This window comes from Hippoglossus stenolepis, chromosome 16 (genome assembly GCF_022539355.2).
Source record: "Hippoglossus stenolepis isolate QCI-W04-F060 chromosome 16, HSTE1.2, whole genome shotgun sequence".
NCBI classification, from domain to species: domain Eukaryota; kingdom Metazoa; phylum Chordata; class Actinopteri; order Pleuronectiformes; family Pleuronectidae; genus Hippoglossus; species Hippoglossus stenolepis.
In genome coordinates this window covers 8909712-8932481 of record NC_061498.1, presented here as the reverse complement: position 1 = coordinate 8932481, position 22770 = coordinate 8909712, and the positions used below count along the sequence as shown (strand labels likewise).

The following is a 22770-nucleotide window of genomic DNA, read 5'->3' as shown; positions in this document are numbered from 1 at the left end:
AGGACCCTGCCAGACATTTTGCCGCAGCATCACTAACTTTAACTCTGAATGATTAGTGCAGTGCAGCAAATTTTTTTTACAAAGTGCCTTCAGCTGGAGCAATAAATCGCTGTAGCAGAAGGAACTTTGTGTTAAAAATATTACATTTGTTTCACGGTGCTGGAACCATCCTAAAAAGAACTTCACTGGCCTATTAAAATAGTTACATTAGTTACTCCACCAGCTGCAGCGGTGCTTTCTCCGTGCAGCATCTCCAGCCACACAACGCCCTGAGGCTGGCCTCGTGCTATGTGATCCATGTTGAATGGACAAGGTGGAGGGCAGACCACCTGGTTGGCTGACCTATGCCCCCCGCTGATTGTCACCTCTGGCTGACGCTGTGTCCGTCTGTGTCTCCGCTTCTGTAGCTGTATGTCTTGTTTACCAGGCCCCCGGGCTCTTCTCCCAGACCTCCCAACGCAGCACTGCACCACACACCGCCTCCGGCTTCCTCACAACAAGTTGGGACCAGTCTGTCGTTAACCTGCAGTTAACTAGTTGTTTCCTCTGTCCCAAAGCCGTGCCCACACATATGGGTGTCAAATAATTAGGCCACTACTGTGTCAAAAGTCATCATCTTTACTATTTTTTTATATTTCTTACACACGGTATTTCTTTGTGCTAATAACCACCATCATCACATCATCATCACCACCATCATCATAACCACCATCATCACATCATCATCACCACCATCTTCATCATCACCATCATCACATCATCATCACCACCACCATCATCCTCATCCTCATCATTTTTATCTATCTATCTTTCTTCCCTTATTTCCCTTTGTCTTAAGTCATTAGTCAGTTTTACGTTATTTCCAGTGACAGATTATCAATATCAGTTACAGCCTGAATCTGTGAATGGGCGCTCTGCTGAAGGGCACATATACACGCAGGGGGTGAGGGTGGGTGGGGGTGGGGTGGGTGGGGGCATGCTCTTGAGTATTAATAAGTCATCCACACCAACCAACCAGCTCCCTGCAGCTGAATAGATGCACGATCGCCGCGACGCGAGGGGAGGCGCAACGGGCCCGGAGCTGCTGGCTCTCATATGCAGCGGCTCAGACGCGCTCAGACTTCATTCACTCCAGAGTCCCGCACAGTCAAGGAGCCGTGCGCGCAGCTGCATAGACACACTGCTGCAACGCGGGCTCTGCGTGGCACAACAAGGACAACTTTCTCCCCTGTGATTTTCTGAGAGGATCTGCTCGTTTGGATTATATTCTCGCAGGACTGTCCCAGAGACACGAACACAGCCGTGCGTCTTGATTCCCACACAAGAAGGAGAGCTGGGTTTCTTGTTTGATCTCCACGTGAACTGGGGCTGAGGTTTCAAGCCTCTTTTTTTGTCTGTCAGAGGGTGAAGGACAAGTGCAATGCGTGTCAGACTCGTCTCTTGGGATTGTCCCGCTTGTGCCTGAGGAGCTATGTGGAGCCGCGGCGCAGAGCTCGTTCCACGGGACGCGCGGCCAATGTGAATAACAAGCGTCAACTTTCCAGCCTCCTCAGCCTTTTCACACCCACGAGCCAAGTGCTGCCCGGAGTCTGACCGAGCCCGCCGAGCAGCTCTGACACCCCGGCTTCTCTCCCATGAGGGGATGGTTGTGGATCCTCTGGGGCCAGGAGCGACTCTGCGGCTCCTTCAGAACAGCGCGTTTTTCTTGTTTGGGGTTCTTTCTAAATTAAAGGGAGATGAGAGCCGCACTTTGCCACCTCCTGCTGTGGACGGCGTACCTGCTGCTGGCCACCGCTGAGGTAAAGTTACCAGGACTCCCTCACACACGGGGCCGGACGCACACCGTGTCCTCTTGGCCCCCGGTGCCACAGACACTGTTTTATTCCCGTGAAGGTGCAAAGGTCCCACAGTGCGTGCATTTCTCCAACAGCCACAACTTGATGAGCAGAGAGAGTCAACTACAGAGCAACAGTGTTCAGAGTTCTGAAGCAGAGCCTGTAATTAGAAGATCTGATTATGAGCCTGTACAGCATTTAAAGACACATTTCATTTGAATCGACCTATAATCTGTCCAAACTTGTATCTGAGAGAATAAACAGGGCCGTTTAGACTAAGACTCTATTTTAAGAACAGTGTGAATATATGAATTAATTTGTTGAGGCTGAACAAGCAGCAGCTCCTGTTACCATGAGGGCCAGTGCCTGCGCACGTTTGAGAACCAACAACGCGTCTTCACGCAGTTATTTTTGGCGTTTGTGCCAAATCTGTTTGTAGCCTGAGCCAACTGGGCAATAGTTTTGGTTGGGCGCTTTCATGCGTGGGAACCGCTCCGGGCGAAATATATCTATCTCTCTCTCTCTATATATATAGCCACTGTTTCTATGATCCTGCACGGTTCCCTCAGCTTGAGGCGCCTGCAGCAGCGCAACAAGTGCAACGCTGAGGTTCACATGGGCTCGGCCCGAGTCACAGTGCAGCTCCGAACTCCCCTCAGAAAACTGACGGTTTAATGTTCTTTCGCGTTTCCGCAGAGGAAGAAGATGAGTAAAATGGTAATTCAAGGCGTTGTTAAGATGATTGGAGTCTATTCTTAAATTCGGCACTAAATTAATACTGAAAGCAGCACTTATTTAGACACAATTCTGGTTTTAAATGATACGTTTCCCTCAACGACCGTCATGTGTGCCAGGTGGAGGCGATAGAAATGATTTTTAAAGGGCTTATTCTAGAAAGGTCTGGACCAAAGTAACCAGCATATCCTAATCAAATGTGTCATTATTCTATAGGCGTGCTATTGCTCCTTTTAAAATCTTGCTTAAATTGCATAATTTCTCAAGGGGGTTTCGGCGCAACCTTTTTGTTTCGCATGAGGGGCATGTCAGATGTGCTTGTTAGTTGGCACATACTTGCAAAGCTGCTCCAGCACTGATCTTCCGGGCGGTTGTTTAAACTCGACACAGTTATTTCTACAGACAAACAATGACACGGACGTTTTGCCACTGACTCGACACACATCTAACTTTCCCCTGTTTGTTTGATTTCTTTGCCCCCAGAAGGAAGTGCAGTTTCCCCAGGAGCTGATAGACAGACTGTCCCACAGTGAAATCCACAGCATCAGCGACCTCCAGCGGCTACTGGACATTGACTCCGTAGGTAAATTCAGCCTCTTGATACTTTCATCAACACAGCTGAGTTTCACTTCAAATCCCCCATGCCCTCCATGCTGTGTGTGTGTGTGTGAGAGGCTGCTATTGTTGATGACCTCACTTATATTTAAGCGTCTGCTCAAGGATCAAGTCAAATAACGATCACGTGCATTCACCCAAAGGTCATATTTAAACTTTAATGAATGATGGATCCACTTGTGACGCATCAGGGAGAAGCTGATGAGCGTCTTGGATTAAGTGAGAAAACAGAGAAATACCTGTTGCTTTGGCACATTATGTGAATTCAGTATCAGTGCAGTAATGGCTCCTGTAACCGAGCTCAAGACACATGCCTGTGACTGGAGCACCACACAGGAAATTGCTGAGGGATCTGTGCACCCAGGGGAGCTGCCAAGTGCAGTCCTGGCGTGCTTGATAAAGCAGCAACCCTGATAGGTGCGTCCGCTGTCCATGTGACAAAGGTGGACTTTCACTGGCAGGCATTTATTTGTGCATATTCTCTCAGCTGCTGTTGCTGCAGTAAGTCGGCTTCATAGCGTCCGGGCTGCCACACATACTGGAAGTCGCCCTCTTAACAGAGAGAGCGGCTCATGGCACAGGTCAGGCAGGTTTTTTTGTGCCTCGTGTTCTTGCCGGCGCTGCTTCTCCTGTGGCGGGGGGGGGGACGGGTCTTTCTCAGACCGTCTTAGATTAAGTTACAGGGGTGCACTGGAGGAAGCTGTTTCCCTTCACATGAGCCTCTATTTACACAGGCTCTAGTCATATATCAAACTCAGCGCTAACCTCTACAGATTTGTTGGTGGAAATAGGTAATAACTAGTTTTAGCAGTCCCAGCTGATGTGAGCACTGGTCATTGCTCATTAGTAACTTCAAAACTTGTATTCGACAAAGCAACATCATGGCAGATCTGTCACTCGAACATCCTTCTGTGAAACCACATGATGCTGATGGACGAACCAATTAGGACTAATAGCCCCATATCGTTAGTGCATTTACTGGATTATTTCACAATCAAACCAACCTGCACTCCACATCAGTGATGGCCCCACTCTCTGCTGAGCCCAGAATAGATCCCTGAAGCGCCTCTAGCATGAGAAGAGGTGTTTATAATTGAATTAACGTGTCTTTCTTCAAACAGAGGAATGTTTTGCAGGGTAACAGTAGTAGGCTGATTATTATTACGAGGACATAAATCTGTCTGAGGGCCAGCGTGGCAGCCCTGGTCAACCCATTAAAAGACCTTTGACGCCAGCCAGAGGGGTATTTTCAGAGCTTTTGTTGCGGATGGCCAGGACAGTAAAGCTACCAGTATAGGTTGAACTGTTCATGGCATAGAACGTCAACCAGGGCTGGAGAGAGGAAAGGCTAAGACAGCTTTATTCTGCACATAGACCTGAAAAGGTGGGATGTTTTTGCATTTTATTGATGTAGACAGAGATTATGCTTGTTTTTCACGTGGGTAGCGCCTGGGTTGTTATCATCTGAGATCTGTGTCACTGGGAGGATGGCTTTACGATTCAGCCTGTAAGGACAGAGGTGTCAGGACACTGGGAAGGCCTGCAGGGCTTATCTCATGGCTGTTTGTTTCATTTAGTGCCGCTTTGCTCAGTGCAGGCTCGCATTTGTTTTTCTGTCTATGTGCACACGTCTTGCAAGGACGGCGTCTCCAGCTTTGAGTGACAGGCGAGATGACCCCACTGAAGTCTGCAGATGGATGTCTGGCCCCCGAGGTGCTCCTCGCCTCTCCTCGCTTTTCTTCTTCTATATCTCTGTCTCTCTCCTTCGGCGCCCCCCCGGCCTGCCTGCTCTTATCTCTCTCAGTGAAAGACTTTGACAGAAAAGGGAACCTGACTCTTGGCATGGGGTTGGAGCTGGATTCTGGAGTTTGTATCCCTGCTCATGCTTCACTCAGAAAGGCTGTAACTTGATGTGCAATTTGCTGTTTTTGACAAGCAGGCAGCTTGTCTACCTCCCATAGCACATGCTATGTACTTAGAGTGTCTTAAAAATAGAGGACAATGTGACATAAACTAATGTCCACCCAGACGTTCTGCCATTAGACTATAAAGTTACAAGGAGGAGAGACAGATAGTGGGAATTATGTAGACTCTTATTACAAATCTATAACTGGCAGATACATTTGTACAGATACAGGGAGAAAGAAATAATGAAGGAGGTGTAAAGGGAGGGAGTCAAAGCCCTCAGTTAATAGATGGATTTATTTGTCACAACAGTCTGATTCACGGGCAGAGACTGTCTCCTCCTGAGGACCAGACCTCTCACTTCTGTCTGCACCTTTATCTTTATTCTGTCTCTCATTATTTCTCTTGCCTTTCCTTGTTGTTTCATGCATCCTCTTCCTCGGTTTCCCTTCGCCTCCTCTCAGTGCACAGTAAAAAAAAGACAACAGAAAGGTCTTGTATTGTGCTTAAAAAAAACGACTGCAGTCCATAAAGGACTTCTTTATTTCCTCCCTCCCTTTCTCCCTTCTGCTCTGACACAAACTGTCTCCGGGTGGCCAGCGGTGTGACGCTCTCCCTCACTCCTGTCCTGCTCTGATGAGGGGGAGATGAAGAGCAGGATTTGTGCAGTAGGATTTGAGAAAGCTCAGTGGGTGTTCTGTCAGTGACCTGCGGCGTTAAAAGGTGGGAAAAACCCAATGAGTCCACTAGACAGTGCAAAGAGTGTTCAGTAGGTGTGTGTCTACACGTAACTGACATGCACTGGGGAGCGTGTGTGACATATGTACACTAGGTTCGTGTGTGTCTCTGCATGTGGGTATAGTGGCCTCACAGGCTTGAAGCGCAGTCCTCTGCTTAACTCCTCAGCAGCAGTCAACACTTCCTTTCTGTAGACCTTTCGGTTCTGGGTCACCGGCCGTCTGACTGACTAACTGACTGCACGTAAGGCTAATGGGAAATTCCCTCGACTCTCACTCAAGGGACGATATTGGGTTTGAAACCTGACAGACCTGGGAAAAGAAGGCATCCGAAAGCAAATAAACAACCAATCCCAGAGGAGGACCAGGTATAGGTAGAGAAAATCCCTTTTGATGAATGTGGTCAGAGCACAAAGAAGCAGGAAGAGTGGAATGTGTTTGCCCATGGCTGAGCTTTGTTGCGCGGGTGTACATTGGGTTTTGGCATGTTAAGGAGGATATGGAGAGGAGTTTGCGTAGTTGCGAGTGTGCGTTTATGTTAATTGTACAAGTGTAGGTGTTCTCCAGGTGGGTGGGTATGCTGCACATATACAGACAGGACCTACCTACTTAGCAAACACGACTCAGACTCTGCTCTTTGGGAAAGGGCAGTATCCTTCGAACAAGCTTTATCATTTTATTGCTGCTGTGGCACTCTTCTGTAACTCCTCATATTCTGGGTGGGGACCAAAACAAGCGAGCTTTATCAGGTGACCACGACTGTGAATTAGCTGAGCTGGCTATATTAGACCGGGTTGGAGAGGTTACAGTGCAGCACGGCAAAACATGTACTTTTCCAAGCCGCAGAATGATTGAAAAAGCAAACATTTTCAGGTTAATGAGAGGCGCAGAACCACTAATTAGGCGCAGGTATAATGGCAGCAGAGTACCACCTGTCAAAGGACCACTTTAGCCTGATGTGTGTCTGTGAAAGCCGGTTGTTTTTGAAGACGCATGCTGACTCACCTCCATCCAGACTACTTCATCCCTTCTGGGAGAGTTCAGCCATATGAGTGAGTGGGGCTGACACACAAAGCTTCCAAGTTACTCCGTGTAAAACTGTGCCCTGTGTACGCTGGTCTGTTTACCTCAAATTTGTGATCATCAGCGGTTGCCTGCAAGGGAACCCTAAGCCCTTAAGGGAATCAAAGCATGTGTTACATACAGCACAAGCAGCCTGTAGGAAGTTACCGTCTCATTATGGCCGCGTGACTAACCGACTCATTGTTTGTTGTGGAAGGGGTATATAAAACATCAATAGTGGATCCCACGCAGCCCTTTTCAGGAGGCCAGCCAGACGAACCACCGCAGTCATTCAACGCTGTGAAAGTGGCAGCAGCGGTTACAGACTCATAGCTTGTTTATTGATTGAATGAGCCTTTTGTGTTTGTTTATGCTTCCTCTCTGTTTGACATTAATATGGCTGCCTTTTATTTTGACGAGGTACGGGAAACGATGTTATCGAGGAGCCCAAGCACCACAAGCACCACAACCACCATAAGAACTTCTCCCGTCACCACGGTCACTACAATGACCTGAAGAGCTCCCAGCTCCACAGCCGACGCAAGAGGAGTATTGGTAAGACTAAATAAACACTACAGTATATGCTTCACTGTGCCGCTCAGAGGCTGCGTCATGATTACATTCAGCACTGTATACATCACAACTTGGCACAACATATTACAGTGTCATAGTGGCCTAAAAATAACCTCTATCTTAAATATCACCCCTGACATGTGAGTTCCCAGGAGGTGAAACCGATCACTTTACACTAATTTCAAACATAGCTAATAGTTAGTGGCTTTCATGTGGCTTTTTGGTGGATAAAAGGAACCATAATGAAGACATCTACCCAGTATTTATGGCAATGAAGGAATCATGAGAAACAAGTCTGGTGTGTGAGGTTAAACGGGACGTCTGACACGAAGCCTTTTAATTGGCCAGGGGCTTGGAGATCTAAGACACACGCGTCAGGAGAGAAATATATCCTTGAGCGTGGAAATTCCAGGCATTCAGGTTTCAAGTTGCAGCTTGCCCGGGCTCTCAGTCAGATTTCTTCATAAAACGCCACGCGGTACGATATCTGATCGAGGCACGGAGATTACCCTGTCGTGTGCGATCTGTGTGTTAAGATGTCTTGCAGCGTAGCATTTAAAGCAACGCAGGATAAAGTGGCTGGTTGTATTTCGTGCATGTGTGCCGAACCATAAGTAAATGATCCAGAATACCTATTAGGCAGCTGTCCACAAAAACCCTCACATGCTGCACATGATGCACATATCATCTTTACGACATAATGGTATCTTACTGTACACTCTGTCACATCTTGAGGTCTGAGTGCCTGTTGGGGCGTTAAATCTGAAATGAGTGCTTGCTGCCTCCCTCTTTTCACTATGGCCAATAGGGTCAAAGGCCATTATTAGATTTCCCACTGGCAGACATAAAGGTTTTCTGGCCTAGTCATGCTGCATTAACCCCAGTGAGCCCTCTGAACAAAGGAGCCGTTTCTTTGTGTCTCACTGACTTGATCCCAAAGCTCCTTAGCTGATATGAGATCAGCTTTTTGGAGAGCATGTCTTCTTAAGAGCCTTATAGCAGATTGGGTGTGAACTGAGGTAGGACGAACAGCTCCCACATCAAGTGAGTCATCAAATAATGAGCGTAGAAGGAATGCAAGAAGCAGCTGGGGGGGGGAGATGGATTTTAACAATACATCAGCACGCGCTTGCATTCGGAAAATGTGTCACTGAACGCTCATGCAGACCGAACGCATTAACTGGACTCCTCCCTCTCCCTGTCCCTCTTCCAGTAGAGGAAGCGGTCCCAGCGGTGTGTAAGACGCGGACGGTGATCTACGAGATCCCCAGGAGCCAGGTGGATCCCACGTCTGCCAACTTCCTGATTTGGCCGCCCTGTGTGGAGGTGAAACGCTGCACGGGCTGCTGCAACACCAGCAACATGCGCTGTCACCCTTCCCGCAAGCACCACCGCACGGTCAAGGTAAGACACAAGCACCTACAGGATAGACATGCAAAGAGGTCAAAATCCTCACTGCAACACACGATACATCACAGTAACCCTACTTATTCCACTAACACACCCACTTCCACACACAAATCACCACTTTCCCTCAGCAGCAGGTAAGTAAATCGCATGGGAGGCGACGTTGGGTTAACCTGCCCTCCTTCACACTTGTTTCCCACCTTACTCCCTCTGTCCTTTACAGCTCTTCTGTGTTTCACAATACCCCTCTGCTCTGAGCCTCCTCCAAAAAGTGGCCTCCTAACCTCTGCTGCTCCTGCTCTCCGACCATTTTGGCCAATCACCACCCTTTCCCCTCATCACTATGTTTGCCAGCGTGGCTGTGCCAGGACTGCCGGAGGGAGGAGGAGGATATGGAGAGAGGGAGGTTGGTGCCTTCAGCCAGCACATCTGTTAAAGGTTCGACCAGACACGGATTCCCTTGCCAGATATAAGACAGAGAAACAGGCTCCTGTATCTTGAGAATGTCTGAGTGTCACTGGTTACGGCGAAACCATTCCTCTGCTCGCCCTTTGTTTGGCACTTTGTCTTCTCTGGAAGCAGTGAGCCCGGAGGAGAAGAGGTGACAAAGAGAAAGAGACAGCATTGGAAGGGGGTGGCACTGCTCTCAGAAGCTCTTTGGCATCTCCAGCTTGAAAACACGTCCTTCTGCTAAGGATCAGAGGAGACACCGTGGCTGGAGTTGAGTCGTATTTCAGCTGTATTTACACTACAGCCTGTTAGCCACTGAACAGCTCTGTTTGGAGGTATGGGAGTTATGTCCTCTGTTCTGTGAGAGTAAAAAACAACTGGAGGATAAACAGGATGGCCCGGAACACTCCGACTATGTTTGTGTTTCTCTATGAGTCTATCTATGCACTCTATTGTCTCTGCTCTTTAATCATTGTGATCTTGCCTGGCCATGGGCACTTGGACATTGCTTTCTGTCCTGCTCCTCATGCAAGGCTTTAAAGATGCCGCCAGGACTGGCCAGCTGAGTAATAAAGCAAATACCAACCCCGCCTGCTGCTGCCTCCTTCCCCTTGGCACACTGGCACAGGTCAGGGAGATTTCAGTTTGGATAGGCGGACATTCTCTCCGAGACAGTGAAACTGCGCTGACAAGACGGCCGCTGTGGGGCACAGGGCGCTGCATCCAGTGCACAGGGTTTATGGTCAGAAATGCTGACTCATAGTGTGGTAAAAGAGTCAACCTCGGATATACAGCGCAACCCTGTGTGTCTGTCTGTCTGCATGCAAGCTCGTCTGTCTCTCCGTCTGCCAGACAGTTGGTGTCTGTCATCCTCAATAGGAGCTCTGTCTGTGATCAGAGAGACCAGGATGGATGGAGAGACACTGACGATGGCGGGCAAGACTCTCTAAGGCTTGATTCAGCTATTCCTGGAATGCTGAGATCCATGAGACTTTGCCCGTGTCCCCCTCATGACACTGAGGACAAAATGCGCACACAGACTGGAGAAGGAGCTTCAGGCGTGGTGGGCAGGGAGGGTTTCACGGGTGCTGTTTTTTCATGGGGTTTGCAGCGGCGGGTGATAGGGTCTGAGAGGCGTTGTATCCCTGCAAAAGGTCATCCGCCAGGGCTCCCTCCGGTCCGGAGACATTCCCCGCATTGTGTGTAAGAAACATTGTCTCATGCCAAGATTTTCCTTTCTGTCTCTCGTTTCAGCAGTGAGTCTGAATAGGGGTTCAGTTCATGCTTCTCCCTCCATTTATTAGAAAGCTAAAAATGTTGCCCGTCTAACCTGGGTCGGGCTTGTTTTCCTTCTGCTGGCCAGGGATGGGAAAAGAACACATTCACTGTGTTTCTTTCCATCTCATGCCACTATGCATTTGTCCAAATGCACCTTTACTTATTCATTCCCGTCTTCTCTTTCTTTCCTTTTTCATTCCATGGACCCAAAAAAGAGAACGGGTCTGTGCAGGCCCTGTACTGTACAAGCCTGTCCTGGAATAGAAAAAAAGAAGCCAACTTAAAATAGGACTAGGCTGAGGGAGAAGAGGCCAATCTTAAAGTCACACTCTTTCCCCTTCTCTCATCCTTTTTGAACTTCTTTTGCATTAAGCTGAAACTTAATTTGTGTGCAGGCAAGTAGTTTTTGTGTTGTCTGCACGCATTGGCATGAGAAGGACACAGTAAATTGGGAACTGTCCCGTCAGCCATAGGCCTCGTTCACAGATATTTTTGACTTGTTGCAGTAGGAAAGGCACAGATGTTCCTGATTACTTTAATGACGCCGTTCTATTCCAGAGTCCCATTAAATAATTTCATTTTTTACACCTGCGCTTTCCCTACTGTGACAAGTCAAAATGTTGTCTGTGAAATAAAGGCCTATTTACAGATGGTTCCATTTGGGCGAAGCAAATTAAACTTGAATGTATTCAGTCCATCATCCATCCAGCATTCCTTTGACTCCTCCTTCACCTTCACCTCCTGTTGCACTTTCTTTGACACCATATTCACTCCCCTAGTGTTATGTTCGTAGAGTTGTTACAATCTAGATATGGCAGGAAATGGAAGTTATGAAAATAAATATCATAGTTAAAACTGTATATTGTTGGCATTTTGAGGCAAATGATCTCTTTGTCCTATCAGCTCTGGTTGTCACTCTCTCAGCCCTACTCTCATATTGTTGTCTTTTTTACCTCTTCCTTATCATCCCTTCAGTGTGCACGTGCACTTGGGCACTCCTTTTCACATTAGTTTCTGTCTACACACATAAATACTGTGTGTGTGTGTGTGTGTGTGTGTGTGTGTGTGTGTGTGTGTGTGTGTGTGTGTGTGTGTGTGTGTGTGTGTGTGTGTGTGTAAAATCTAAATGCCTCTGTTTGTTCGTCCAATGGGGCTGAGTAAACAGGCCATGACACAGACACACAATGGAGCTGTCACTCATCCTCGCTCTCATTAACTCTTAAGGCTTCTGCCCACATTTGGTCTATAAGTTGTTATTGTATTCCTCATTCACATGTAAGCAGAAGCAGAATTGACTGCAGGTGATATTTGTGATTCAGTTGGAGGCAAATGAGGTAAATCCCAAAGGTTTTCCAGTAAATGATGAATGTCAATGACTTTACATGATAAAAATAAACTTGAAAGAAAAATTGCGAGAAAGTAAAGCACCCTTGAGTCCCACAAAGTTAATCAAAAATCACTTAATTAAACTATTTTCTGCTGTAAATTGTATTTATGTAATCGGATTTTCACTCTGTTTTTAAAATCCTGTAATTTGATCTATTCCGGGAGTCGCTACAACTATCACTGCACTCATGAGCTGCCATAATCTAATCAGTGTGGCATCATACGCAGACAGTTCAGCTTCTCTCGTTTGGTTTGGTTCAGTAGATGGAAACTTTTGATGGCACTTGAAGCGTAACTGTTTTGCAGAGGTCGGAGAGAGTCATCAGTGCACATCTGTGTCAACCCAAGAAAGAGATCGTTTGTGAGAGAGAGAGAGAGAGAGAGATAGTTTGTGAGAGAGAGAGAGAGAGAGAGAGAGAGAGAGAGAGAGAGAGAGAGAGACTCCACCGCTGCGGCGGCACGGGGACGAGGTCATTTATGTGAAGCGGCAGCAAGAGGAAGACGGGTGGCAGAGTAATGAAGTGTTGATGGCTGCTGGATCAAAGTGGAGGCTGACAGCGGCCAGGCGGATATAGCCACAGTGCTGAGTGTGGGGGTCCACACATCTCTCTGCACTGGCCCTGGCCCCGACCCCTACACACACACCCGCACACATGCACAAGCACACACACACACGGTGACAGTTTCCTCAGTGACTGTGGGTCAGATCCGGGTGTTGGGGGAAGCAGTAGCTGTAGCCCTGCGGTTGTGTGGGACCCTGACTTACGGGGTGTTTCATAAATAAAAGACAGTGTGACGGTGATACAGTGAGTGTGATTTATGATCGTCTGAGGGGTCCTGTGGATTACATGAGGGGGGGAGATGGGAAAAGAGGGGCCTCCCTGTTTGAAGTCCCTCGCATCTGTGAATTATTTTCCCTTTGATTCACTCAGCTCTCCGGCTATATGAAGAAGGCCGAGGGAGTTTTTTTGTGTATGTGTGTGTATACATGTGTGCGTGGTGTGCACGGCGGGGGGTGTGGGCCAGGTCAGAGACCATGGGAGCGTCCCGACGAGGCCAGAAGTCGGAAAGTTTGGCTACTGCTGCACCAGCTGGAACGCATCAGCTCGAGCAGGAAAAGTAGCAGCCGTATTTTAATCATATTTTACAATTTCTGCATTTTCCTTGACTCCTCCTCTCCTGTCCTCCCTTTCACTCTTCCCCACTGACTTCAGTGGCCAGTCTTCAGCCCTGGAGTCTGATTGTCTGTTCTATGAAATACTTGTTCACTCCCTCCTCACTCTTTCTGTCTCTCTCCTGCAACACAGCCATCTCCCACTCTTTAATTTTACCGGTCTGTCAGTCTCCGTCTGTGTTTTTTTACTCTCTCATCAAAATCTTATTTACTTTCCCTCTTTTAAGTGGACAGCAACGTCTGCCCATCTGTAGCTTTGTTGTTCTCTGAAGACACGGGAGAGGGGGAATATAGAAGTGGAGGGATGACACATCTTTGCATTCTTTGATATTTGATATTGCATAATGGTTCTTTCGATCACTGAGGGGCCCGGAAGCTCAGCGCGCAATGTGGTCAGGGGCAGACAGATATCCACATCTGGTGATACGTTAATGTGTGTGTGTGTGTGTGTGTGTGTGTGTGTGTGTGTGTGTGTGTGTGTGGGTGTGAGTGTGTGAGAGAGAGAGAGAGAGAGAGAGAGAGAGAGGGAGGGAGGGAGAGGGGTTGGGAGAGACTGCTGTGCCATTTGGGAATTACAAGCCGGTGCGAAGCGACAAATGCCCTCCTTGCTTCCTCTCTTCTCCCCACACTGTCTGCCAGATCATCTCCCTGAGTGTGTTAGTGGGAGGGTTGAAGCCGAGGGCAGCAGCAGGTTGTCTGGACTGTCTTTGTCTGATGTTCAGTCTGCGTCCTCTGTGGTTTACCCTCCTCCTCTGCAGATCATCTCCTGCCTGTCCTCTGGGTGTCATTTGTCTTTCTTTCTTTGATTGCCAATGGAAACGCAGAGAGCCTCTCCACATTCCTCCTCCCCAGAACTTTCCACACCTCTCTTCCACTTGATCACAGTTGTAGCATCCTGTAGCATACCCCCATCGAACAAGCTCTATGCGTCTCCCTTGCAGATGAATTGCCACCTCACCCTGCCCCCTTCCACCCCTCCAGTCTCCAAACATACATGTCGTTTCACTTTTGCTCGATTCTGTCACTGTTCCAGCTCGCAATGACCCGTTGTGCACATCCCCATCCACGTTGTGTTTTCCTTGGAAGGCCTGAGTAAATCTTTCCCCTCTATCAGGCTCTCATCAGTGCTTGGTGCGCAGGGAATTCCCAATTAACCCAAACAGGACAATTGGCTTCACACAGAGAGCAGCGGAGACACTGAGGACAAACCGAGGGGTGCACTTCCCAGAGCCCCCTGCCTCACCCCAAACCCTTTGGCTCGGATATCATTCCAAAGCCGCTCAGGGGGACTTTTTCTCAGGGCCCTGGCTTTCTAGGGAGTTTAGAGCAGTTTGATTTATACAAAGAGAGTGTGGGGCCCCTTGTCGTAGCATGGGGGTCTCCTCTGATGTATGTTTTATGTGGGAAGTCATTGACTCTGCACAAGAGGCTTGTGATCTTTGTACAGGAAGGAAGAAGAAATGGCTAAAAATGGAGGAAATGGAAGTTTAATATGGATGTAAAGTATACAACTTGTAGGAGGGAATTCCGCCGGTCCTGTAACGTCAACACTTTCCCACAACACAAGAAAGAGGAAACAAGACAGAAAGAGTAAGTGTTGACAAAGTGGGCAGAGCAGAGGCAGACTGAGAAGTGTTATATTGCAGTTATACACGCTGACTCACTAATATAAAGTGTGTGTGTAGTGACTCCTGTAGGGAGTGTTTTTAACCCCGCTGTGTGAGGGGAAAGGAGATGGGCCTGCTGCTGGGCCTCTCGTCCAGGGGGCCCATCACTTTATCCGTCTGTCAATAGTTTGTTTCTCCGGAAGGTTTGTGTGTGTGATCGTCACTAGGATCAGACTCAGTTATGAGGGTCCGACATGGCTGACTCGTTTGGCTTCCTGCTGGCAACTTCTGAACCCCCTCACCTCTGAGTTTACCGTAACCAACGGCAGCAGAGTCGTCCGCACAGACAGCTGCATCTCTCAGCTCACTTCTCTCCCTTGCAATCGCTCTTGTCCTGTTTTTCAGTCAGTTAATTTGATTAGATATTAGCAGTGGTTTCTGGGAAGTTCGTGTCATCCCGTGACACCTCTGATAACTGCTCTATCTATCCTCTCAGTGTCAGCGTCAGTGTTGATAAATTCCCCAAGTGGGTAACCCAGACACCAAATGCTAATGAGTAACACATGAATGTAATTGAATGCTAGTCATGATCATGGTCAGGCCGTCCTCCCCCCTTCCTTAAATAACCCCCTTCTGTTTGCAGACACACGCATGCATGCACATGCACGCACATAAGCATGCACGCACACATTCCCCATTGAGACTGATGGTCCACCATCCTGCTCTCAGCTCGCCCACTCTCTTTATATCAGGGCCTGATAACAGTAAACACACCACCGCTAACCCAGACACCATTGTCCCGTGTTTGCTCACTGCATACTTCCTCCGCTTGCTTACCCTCTTTTCACTCTCTCCCTTCTTTTTCTTTACGTTTTTCTTCTCTCCGCCGAAAGCAACTGTTGCAAGGCAGCATCTTGGTATGTTACGGTGTATTGGTATGTTCGTCTGTCTGCATGACTAATTCCACCCTGAGAGTCAGCCTTGGCGTTGTGCCATCACAGGATAGAGCAAGAAAGCCTCTCATCAGTTTGGACACTGTGTGTGTGTGTGTGTGTGTGTGTGTGTGTGTGTGTGTGTGTGTGTGTGTGTGTGTGTGTGTGTGTGTGTGTGTGTGTGTGTGTGTGTGTGTGTGTGTGTGTGTGTGTGTGTGTGTGTGTGTGTGTGAGAGCCTGCAAAGCCGTGTTGTTCATAACACCAGAGAGCGTTGGGAGATTGTCAGCCAATATCCTCCCATATGCAGTGACCAGGAAGATAGGTGAGGCAGGGGATATTGTTTCCATGTGGCCCCCAGGCCCTCAGTGGTGGACGGGGAGGTTACCTGCCCTTGGCACTAACATCAGAGAGGGAAAAGCACGCGGCCACCTCCCCTGAATTACACAACAAGATCATCATAACCTCCACGCAACCTTCTCTGTTCAGCTTTCATCTAAGCTTTAATCAACATACCCTATTCATAACCCTCTGAGGATTGGTCTTTTCATTTCTAGCTGTTGGGTGGGAAGTGGAGGTCACTCCTGTTGTGCTAAACGGAGAGGGTGTTAGCTGGACTGTACGATAGGAATTTCTGCATTGCTTTTGTGTTCGTTGTTTTCTGGACTTCCACTGCTTAGATTAGACCATGTAAACTGTATTCCTTACATGCACATATTAAGCAACACTTTCCCTAACCCATGGAGAAATAGTACTGTGGTTGAACACCAGCCTACATGTCGGGACAGGGAGAGGGAGTTTAGGCGTGTGTCTGTCTCGATACGGATGCTCCAGCAGGGCGGGATCTCCCAGCCTCTCTTCTCAGGCCAGAGTAAACCCTCTCTGGGTGTTAGGGCATACACTCCTCCCCCTGTCCTCCGTTTCTCCTCTCCCATTGTTTGAGTTTGCTTGGACAGGGTCATACACTCTGTTCAGTATTTACACATCTGATCAACAGCCCATAGAGCACACAGCGAGCGGAACTCAATGCATCACCCTCTGAGGAATGCTGCCCTCACACATCAAACACTGGGCTTTTTCTTTTTTTAAATGAATCGATTTATGAAAGAGTCATCAGTCACAGTGCTACGCCTCCTGATGCTGCCGGATAGGCAAAGAGCGTTCGCATTCATCGATGACTCTCTGCGAAGAGTGATGATGGTGCCGGAGCTGGTTTCTGCAGCTAACCTTTTCTTCTTTTCCTCCCTTCAGGTGGCCAAGGTGGAGTATGTGAGGAGGAAACCCAAGCTGAAAGAGGTCTTTGTGCGGTTAGAAGACCACCTGGAGTGTGTGTGCACGTCACAACATCACGTGGTGGAGCACTCAGAAGCAGAAACAGGTAACGATAGTACTGTTACTTTGTCACAAATATCGTCCCAGCATTTTGCAAATCCCTCTGAGGTTGAGTTTGATGGTCTGAGTCCCGCCCTCATCCCTACGTCATCATGCATCGCCTTCCTTTCCACCCTTCCTCGTGTTTGTCCGATGGTCTCTCTCTGTCTGGCTCCTTGGCTTTGCACTAGGTGACCTTGTTTCTATCTTGCCTCCAAACAGACAGACACGCCTATAAGTTGGCCTGCTATTGCAAAACTGTAAAGCTTGTGTGTTTTGCTCCTTGTTAGACGAAGATGTGTGCGTGTGTGTGCGTGCACGTGTGTGTGTGCGTGTGTGTGCGTGCGTGTTAAGGGAGGGTGTACAAAGGCTGCTTGGCATGACAGCAGGTAAATCCACCAGTGCCTTGATCTAAAGCTTTTCTCTCCCTGGGAGCAGATAAGCGCTGTGATGTGTGCTGATAAGGCATCTGAAGTATTTATAGTGTGTCGTATCTTTGCACTCTCTGCTTCTGTCCCAGGGCTGTTGTACCTCTTTCTGTGCCATGAACCCTGCTTCTCGCTTCTAACCCTGCTTCCTATCCACCCTACCCGACTTTGTGTTTTCAGGCCACCGTAGGTCTAAAGGTAGAAAAAGGAAACCTAAAAAGCTAAGGCCCAGCAAGGATTTATTGGCGACATAATAAAGTTGCGCTCATTACCCAAAGTCCACTGGAGAGCTGTGAAGGGAACAGGTAGGACTTTAGCACCGTGACGCCCTTTCCCCTTTTGGCACCGCACTGGCCCAATCATGGCGCAAAGAGGTTCTGCCAATCACCGTCGCAAATCACATCACAGCCAATCAGTGTGAGGAGAGGGAGGGCTGAGGAGTACCATGCTCTGTGCCCTAATGCTGCATGTTGATTTTGTGGTTTGCTGAGCATGCACACCGCACACGTTTGCTTTGTGTCACCATGTTGTGATTGCGCGTGGTTGCGTGCACCTTTTTTCTTGTGTTATACGGAAAGCCGACACCCAATGTCTGCTGTATGTCTCACCTGTCTTGCTTTTGTTCTCCTTCACCACGTCGTCTTGACAACACCAATATTCACCCTCTCACGTCGCTGCCTGTCACATGAGAGATAACTTTTTTAATTTTTTTATTTGTACCATCAAGGTTGCTGCCTTTGAAATCTGGAGAAACAATTATTTTCGAACATTGTGGGTCTTGTGTGTCTTGTTTGAAATGCATGAACAAATTGATGCAATCGGGCACAAAATGCAAAAATGTGTTTACCTTTTTTCCATCCTGTCACATGTGTTCTATTTGGAAAAACTGTGATGCTAATCCAAGCTTTCGCTCTCTCTCTCCTGCAGTGGACGTGAGGTGAGACCAATCAGAACAAGGGACTTCAGTGTGGGAGGAACCTAAAAAGAGGACGTCAACAAACATGAGACCTGCTCGGTCCTCTTCCCCACTGCCGTGCAACCTCCGTCTAAAAAAGACAAACATTTCTGTAAAAATGAGCGACAGAAAAATAGACAACAGACAAAAATACATAAGATGCCAAAGGTGCTTTTTTTATATTAAAAAAAAACAGTGATTATGGATGATGTCTTCCTCTGTGGTGCGCTACCTATACCCAGACAACTGAACCCTGCCAATGATTAAGAAGAAATATGCTGTGGAGCTCGGGCAGAAAGAGGCCGAAGGGAGATGATGAAAGGGATTTGTGTTAAACATTTTGACCGACGTTGTTTGAACAAGATGTGCAACAGAAATGGCCATAAAACAGTTGTTTCAGGCTTTCGTGGGAATGTGGTGCTCAGACTCCAAAACAGCAGTGGATGTCCTCCAGCTGGGCGACATAAAAGTGCCCTGCCCTGTTTAAATGACTCTTGCATACACAGGAAGGAAGAAAGAGAGATAAAGGAAAACAATGGCGAGCACTGGAGTTATGGAGGTGTTTTTTCTCTCCAAAGGACTCTCAATGGAGCATTAAACAATTTGAGTTTTTGGATGTTTGCTCTGAGTGGAGAGAAAATCCTCTCTGAGAGTCCTGGTGGTCTGTGACTTTTCCCACCTGCTGTGCGCATTAAAATCTGAAAAGAACGCATCGCTACTCACAAACTATTTATATATGTGGACGTTTGATTTTTTTTTTATTGTCTCAGTGCAAAAGGAAGACAGAAAGAACAAAAAAGACATTTTCATGATTTTGGAGACATGCAAGAGTCCTGTGTGGTGCAGTTCTTTGTAACCATCAGTATCACAATCTCAATGTCATTTGTTGTTATCCTTGTCATCCATGTTTCTTATTATATTACAGTATATCTGAATGATGTCAAGTGTTGTAAATGGTTTGGATATATGTGTGCAAGGAGGAGACGTGAGAGTCAGTACAGGAAGATGCTTTATTTTTGTTATGAAATATATTATGCTTACTTATATCCAAGCAGGAATTATGTTTAATTCTTTTGTTGTGGTTGAATGTCTGTATTTAATCCTTTGGAAAAGATGCAAAAAACGTGGGCAGGGGGTGGAATAGACAAGGGAAAAAAATGGCTGCCAGTGCTTGTTACTGTGTGTGCATCAGTGTGTCAGAGCTATGAAAAGGTGGGACTGACTGGCTCAAACATGGCAACCTTAGTGAGTGGCCATACTGTAGCTTATTCTATGATAAGCATGTAACAAGTTTGTGCTCACCAACCACATTTTTTTAGAGAAAATCTAACGTGCAAGTATGTATGTACTGATAGACGGCGTGTGTATGTATGTATGTGTGTGTGTGTGTTAGTGTGCCCGCACAAGATTTCTCTGCTACGTGATGCAAGTTTTCATTCATATCACTTTAATGTTGATAAGGAAGATGCACGCCCGTTCTGCTTCACAAACACACATGTTGTGCCTGGAAAGAGCAAAGTCCACCTGAAAGAGTGAATGAGCGAGCAAAGCATATCGACAAGCGCATGAATGGGCTCCTTGTTTAGCCAGTCTTCACTCCTCTGTTGACAGGGGAACAAATCTCTGATCGCTCCACCCTTTGAAGGGACTCGCACCTTGTGCAGCCACATGCCATCGGGACAGATGATGATGGGTGCCCAGAGGTGGCCTGGAAACAGCACAGTGCTGGCCTGAACCTGTGACCCCGATGCGATAAACAATTACTGCCTTACCAGTTCCTGTAACAGTGATGAATGTGTAACCAGGCCAACCCGGTGCAAAAACAACCCCCCCTCCGTGTTCAAAAGAAGAAGAGAATTTCTCTAGTAATCAAAGGCGAGTCACGTGAAAGTCGAGAGAGAAAAACTGACTGAAACATGGATGTATCAGCAACTGCTGAGCTGTGAATTCACCAACCATCATTCGTGTGGTGCTCTATTTATAAGGCTGATGTTTCATCACTGTCCACATCTACACCAGTGTTGTTGTTCTCAGTAAAACAGGGACCATGCTTGGAGAGACTTGACTTAAGCAAAAATGCCGTCACACTATCACTTGGCCTTTACTACTTTTCTTTTGGGCTTCCATTGGATAAATACAGCAGTAATCATAATTTATATATATATTTATGTTTTCAACAATAAATATATTTCTGCTTATGAAATTGTTCACTGGATGTTGAGTCCCATGATTTGTTTGTGTTGTGTCTTTGGGATGGCATCTCACTGCACAATATGTCTTTTTCTACCAAACGATAACAAAAGACAGAGCTTGGTGATGTTGCGAAGCGGATCATGGGATCATGGGATCATGGGATTGTTTTCTTCACTACATCTGCCATCACTGCAGCGTGCGTCTCCTTTTTGAGGATTCTCTCAGTGTTCATCCATTTGGAGGTGAATTGTCTGCAGAGGTCCTCTCCTCCTCTCCACAAATGAAACTGCATATTAAAACTGAAAAGTGTTAAAAATAATACGCTGTTTGGTGGACATGCGATTGTTACTGTTTCTCTGAAACCTTAAGGTCCAGACATCCAGTCAGTAGAAACATTCATCTTACAACAGGTCAATCGTAAAAATGTGGCTTAAAAGTAAATGTAAACTTTCTTAATGCGGATAAGTGGATATGATGCCATTGACCAGCAGAAAAATTACACAATGCTTTAGGTTTGAACACTGTTGGACACATTTGGGATAATAAACAAATATGCAACATACTTTGTTTTTAGAAATGTTTATGCAGAACTGTTTCATATCACGTGAGGATACATGTATAATGAGGTGTCGTGCATCACTAAAGAATAAGACTAATGAGGCTGAGGTGAAATTATGGAAAGTAAAAATGAAGTAATTGACAATATTAAGCTGAATAAAGTAACAGAGGGACGAGGAAGAGAAACCAGCACCAGGAGAAATGTACCTGCTTCCTCATTAGGAGCAGACTTACAGGTTTATCTAAGTCACTACATAATATGCAAAAGATATCAGATCAAAAGAGAGGAGTCCACGTGTGTGTGTGTGTGTGCTGCAGCAGGAGACAGACAGAAGCTGGATGCGAGGGTGGTGGTGTACACAGGAAATGTGAGCTTTTCCAGGCTTGCAGGCTGAGCAGGAGCTGGGCTTTATTCCAGGATCCACCAGCAACTAGACGGCCGATGCTGGGGGCTTTATTGCTTTTCCCCGAGCAGCTCATCCTAATCCCAGGGCTGAGGGACATTAAAGTCCCTCTCCTCTGCACTTCCCGGACATACACCTCGCTTATTACCTTAGGAGGGAGCCAGATAAAGAAAGGCACAACATGAAAGAGAGGAAGGATCAGAGAGACAGCAGCTCTGCAAGCCAGTGAACCGGGGGATAAAGTGAATAATGTATAGATAAAAGGAAGAGAAGAGGCTTGATTGATTTTTTTTTCCGCTGACATGCACTGATTCATTCATAAAGACAGTTGGGGGGGGGTTGAAGAGTCAGTGTATTCACCATGCAGGAACAGGAGAGAGAGCAATATGTCATGGTGGGGAAAGACGAGGTAAGAGGATGGAGCACAGGAGAGAGTGATGTGAACACCCTGAGGAGTGAGAGTGCAAGGATGTATAGAGAGGAACAGAATGCTTAGAAAGAAGAAAGAATGGTGGATAGAAAAGAACAAGGAGAGGATATGGACAGAGGGAATAAGTGGTCTCACGGTGTGGGTAATCGGCACCACAGCAAGAGGGAGCAGACAGGGGAGCACTAAGTGGACATGCTTTCATAAACAATGCCGGAGGGGGGACGAGAGGAATGACAAGGTGTGAAGTGGACTGCTGAATGGTGTGTGTGTGTGTGTGTGTGTGCGCGTGCCCGTGCAAGTATGTAAAAGTGTGCAAGTGTGTGTGCGGATGAACAATACAAAGGAGGTCTCCCAGTGTGAAACATGGACGACTGGAATTTTGGACTCTTGCTGAGGGCAAACCGTGATTTGACTACCCACAATGCACAGGGTCAGAGTTCAGGGTTCAGGGGTCATAGGGGTGTTGCTGGTGGTGCAAAGTGGCGGATGCATTGAAAAGCTCTAATCACCGCACCTCCATTTCCATGTTTAGTGTAAATACATTTTCAAATCAAATACTTTTGGTAAATAATCATTTTCCTTTTAGGATATAAAACCTTTTTCGTTAGCCGTTAGTTTACAGCCTCAAAACCCAGAACGCAGAATCAGCCTTAATTGTTTCCTTCCCAGTTTACAGATCTTGTAACCTTTGCTTCATTCCTGACACCCCTCTCTTCCCTCCCCCGTCCTCCCCTCTC

The 22770-nt window shown here is 47.1% G+C and overlaps 1 protein-coding gene across 3 annotated transcripts; it reads left to right on the top strand.

The window, feature by feature from the left end:
• Window positions 1-1091: 1091 nt before the first annotated feature.
• Window positions 1092-20661, top strand: pdgfab (platelet-derived growth factor alpha polypeptide b). Of its 3 annotated transcripts, none has more exons than XR_004698592.2 (7): window positions 1092-1799; window positions 3057-3153; window positions 7310-7444; window positions 8676-8866; window positions 16946-17072; window positions 17674-17798; window positions 18421-20661. XR_004698592.2 is itself a non-coding variant. In XM_035180929.2 (6 exons), the coding sequence occupies exons 1-6, from the start codon at window positions 1737-1739 to the stop codon at window positions 18432-18434; spliced, it is 630 nt and encodes a 209-aa protein (XP_035036820.1). In that variant the 5' UTR covers window positions 1096-1736; the 3' UTR covers window positions 18435-20661. The 3 variants fall into 3 exon arrangements, 1 of the variants encoding a protein (XP_035036820.1); XR_004698591.2 differs by having other exon boundaries at window positions 1093-1799; window positions 3054-3153; XM_035180929.2 differs by lacking the exon at window positions 17674-17798 and having other exon boundaries at window positions 1096-1799; window positions 3054-3153.
• The last annotated feature ends 2109 nt before the right edge of the window (window positions 20662-22770 follow it).

Coding starts and splice junctions, on each gene's coding strand:
- pdgfab (XM_035180929.2), top strand. CDS start 1,737: ATGAGAGCCGCACTTTGCCACCTCCTGCTGTGGACGGCGTACCTGCTG. Junction 1,800..3,053: donor TGCTGCTGGCCACCGCTGAG/GTAAAGTTACCA, acceptor CTTTGCCCCCAG/AAGGAAGTGCAGTTTCCCCA. Junction 8,867..16,945: donor AGCACCACCGCACGGTCAAG/GTAAGACACAAG, acceptor TCCTCCCTTCAG/GTGGCCAAGGTGGAGTATGT.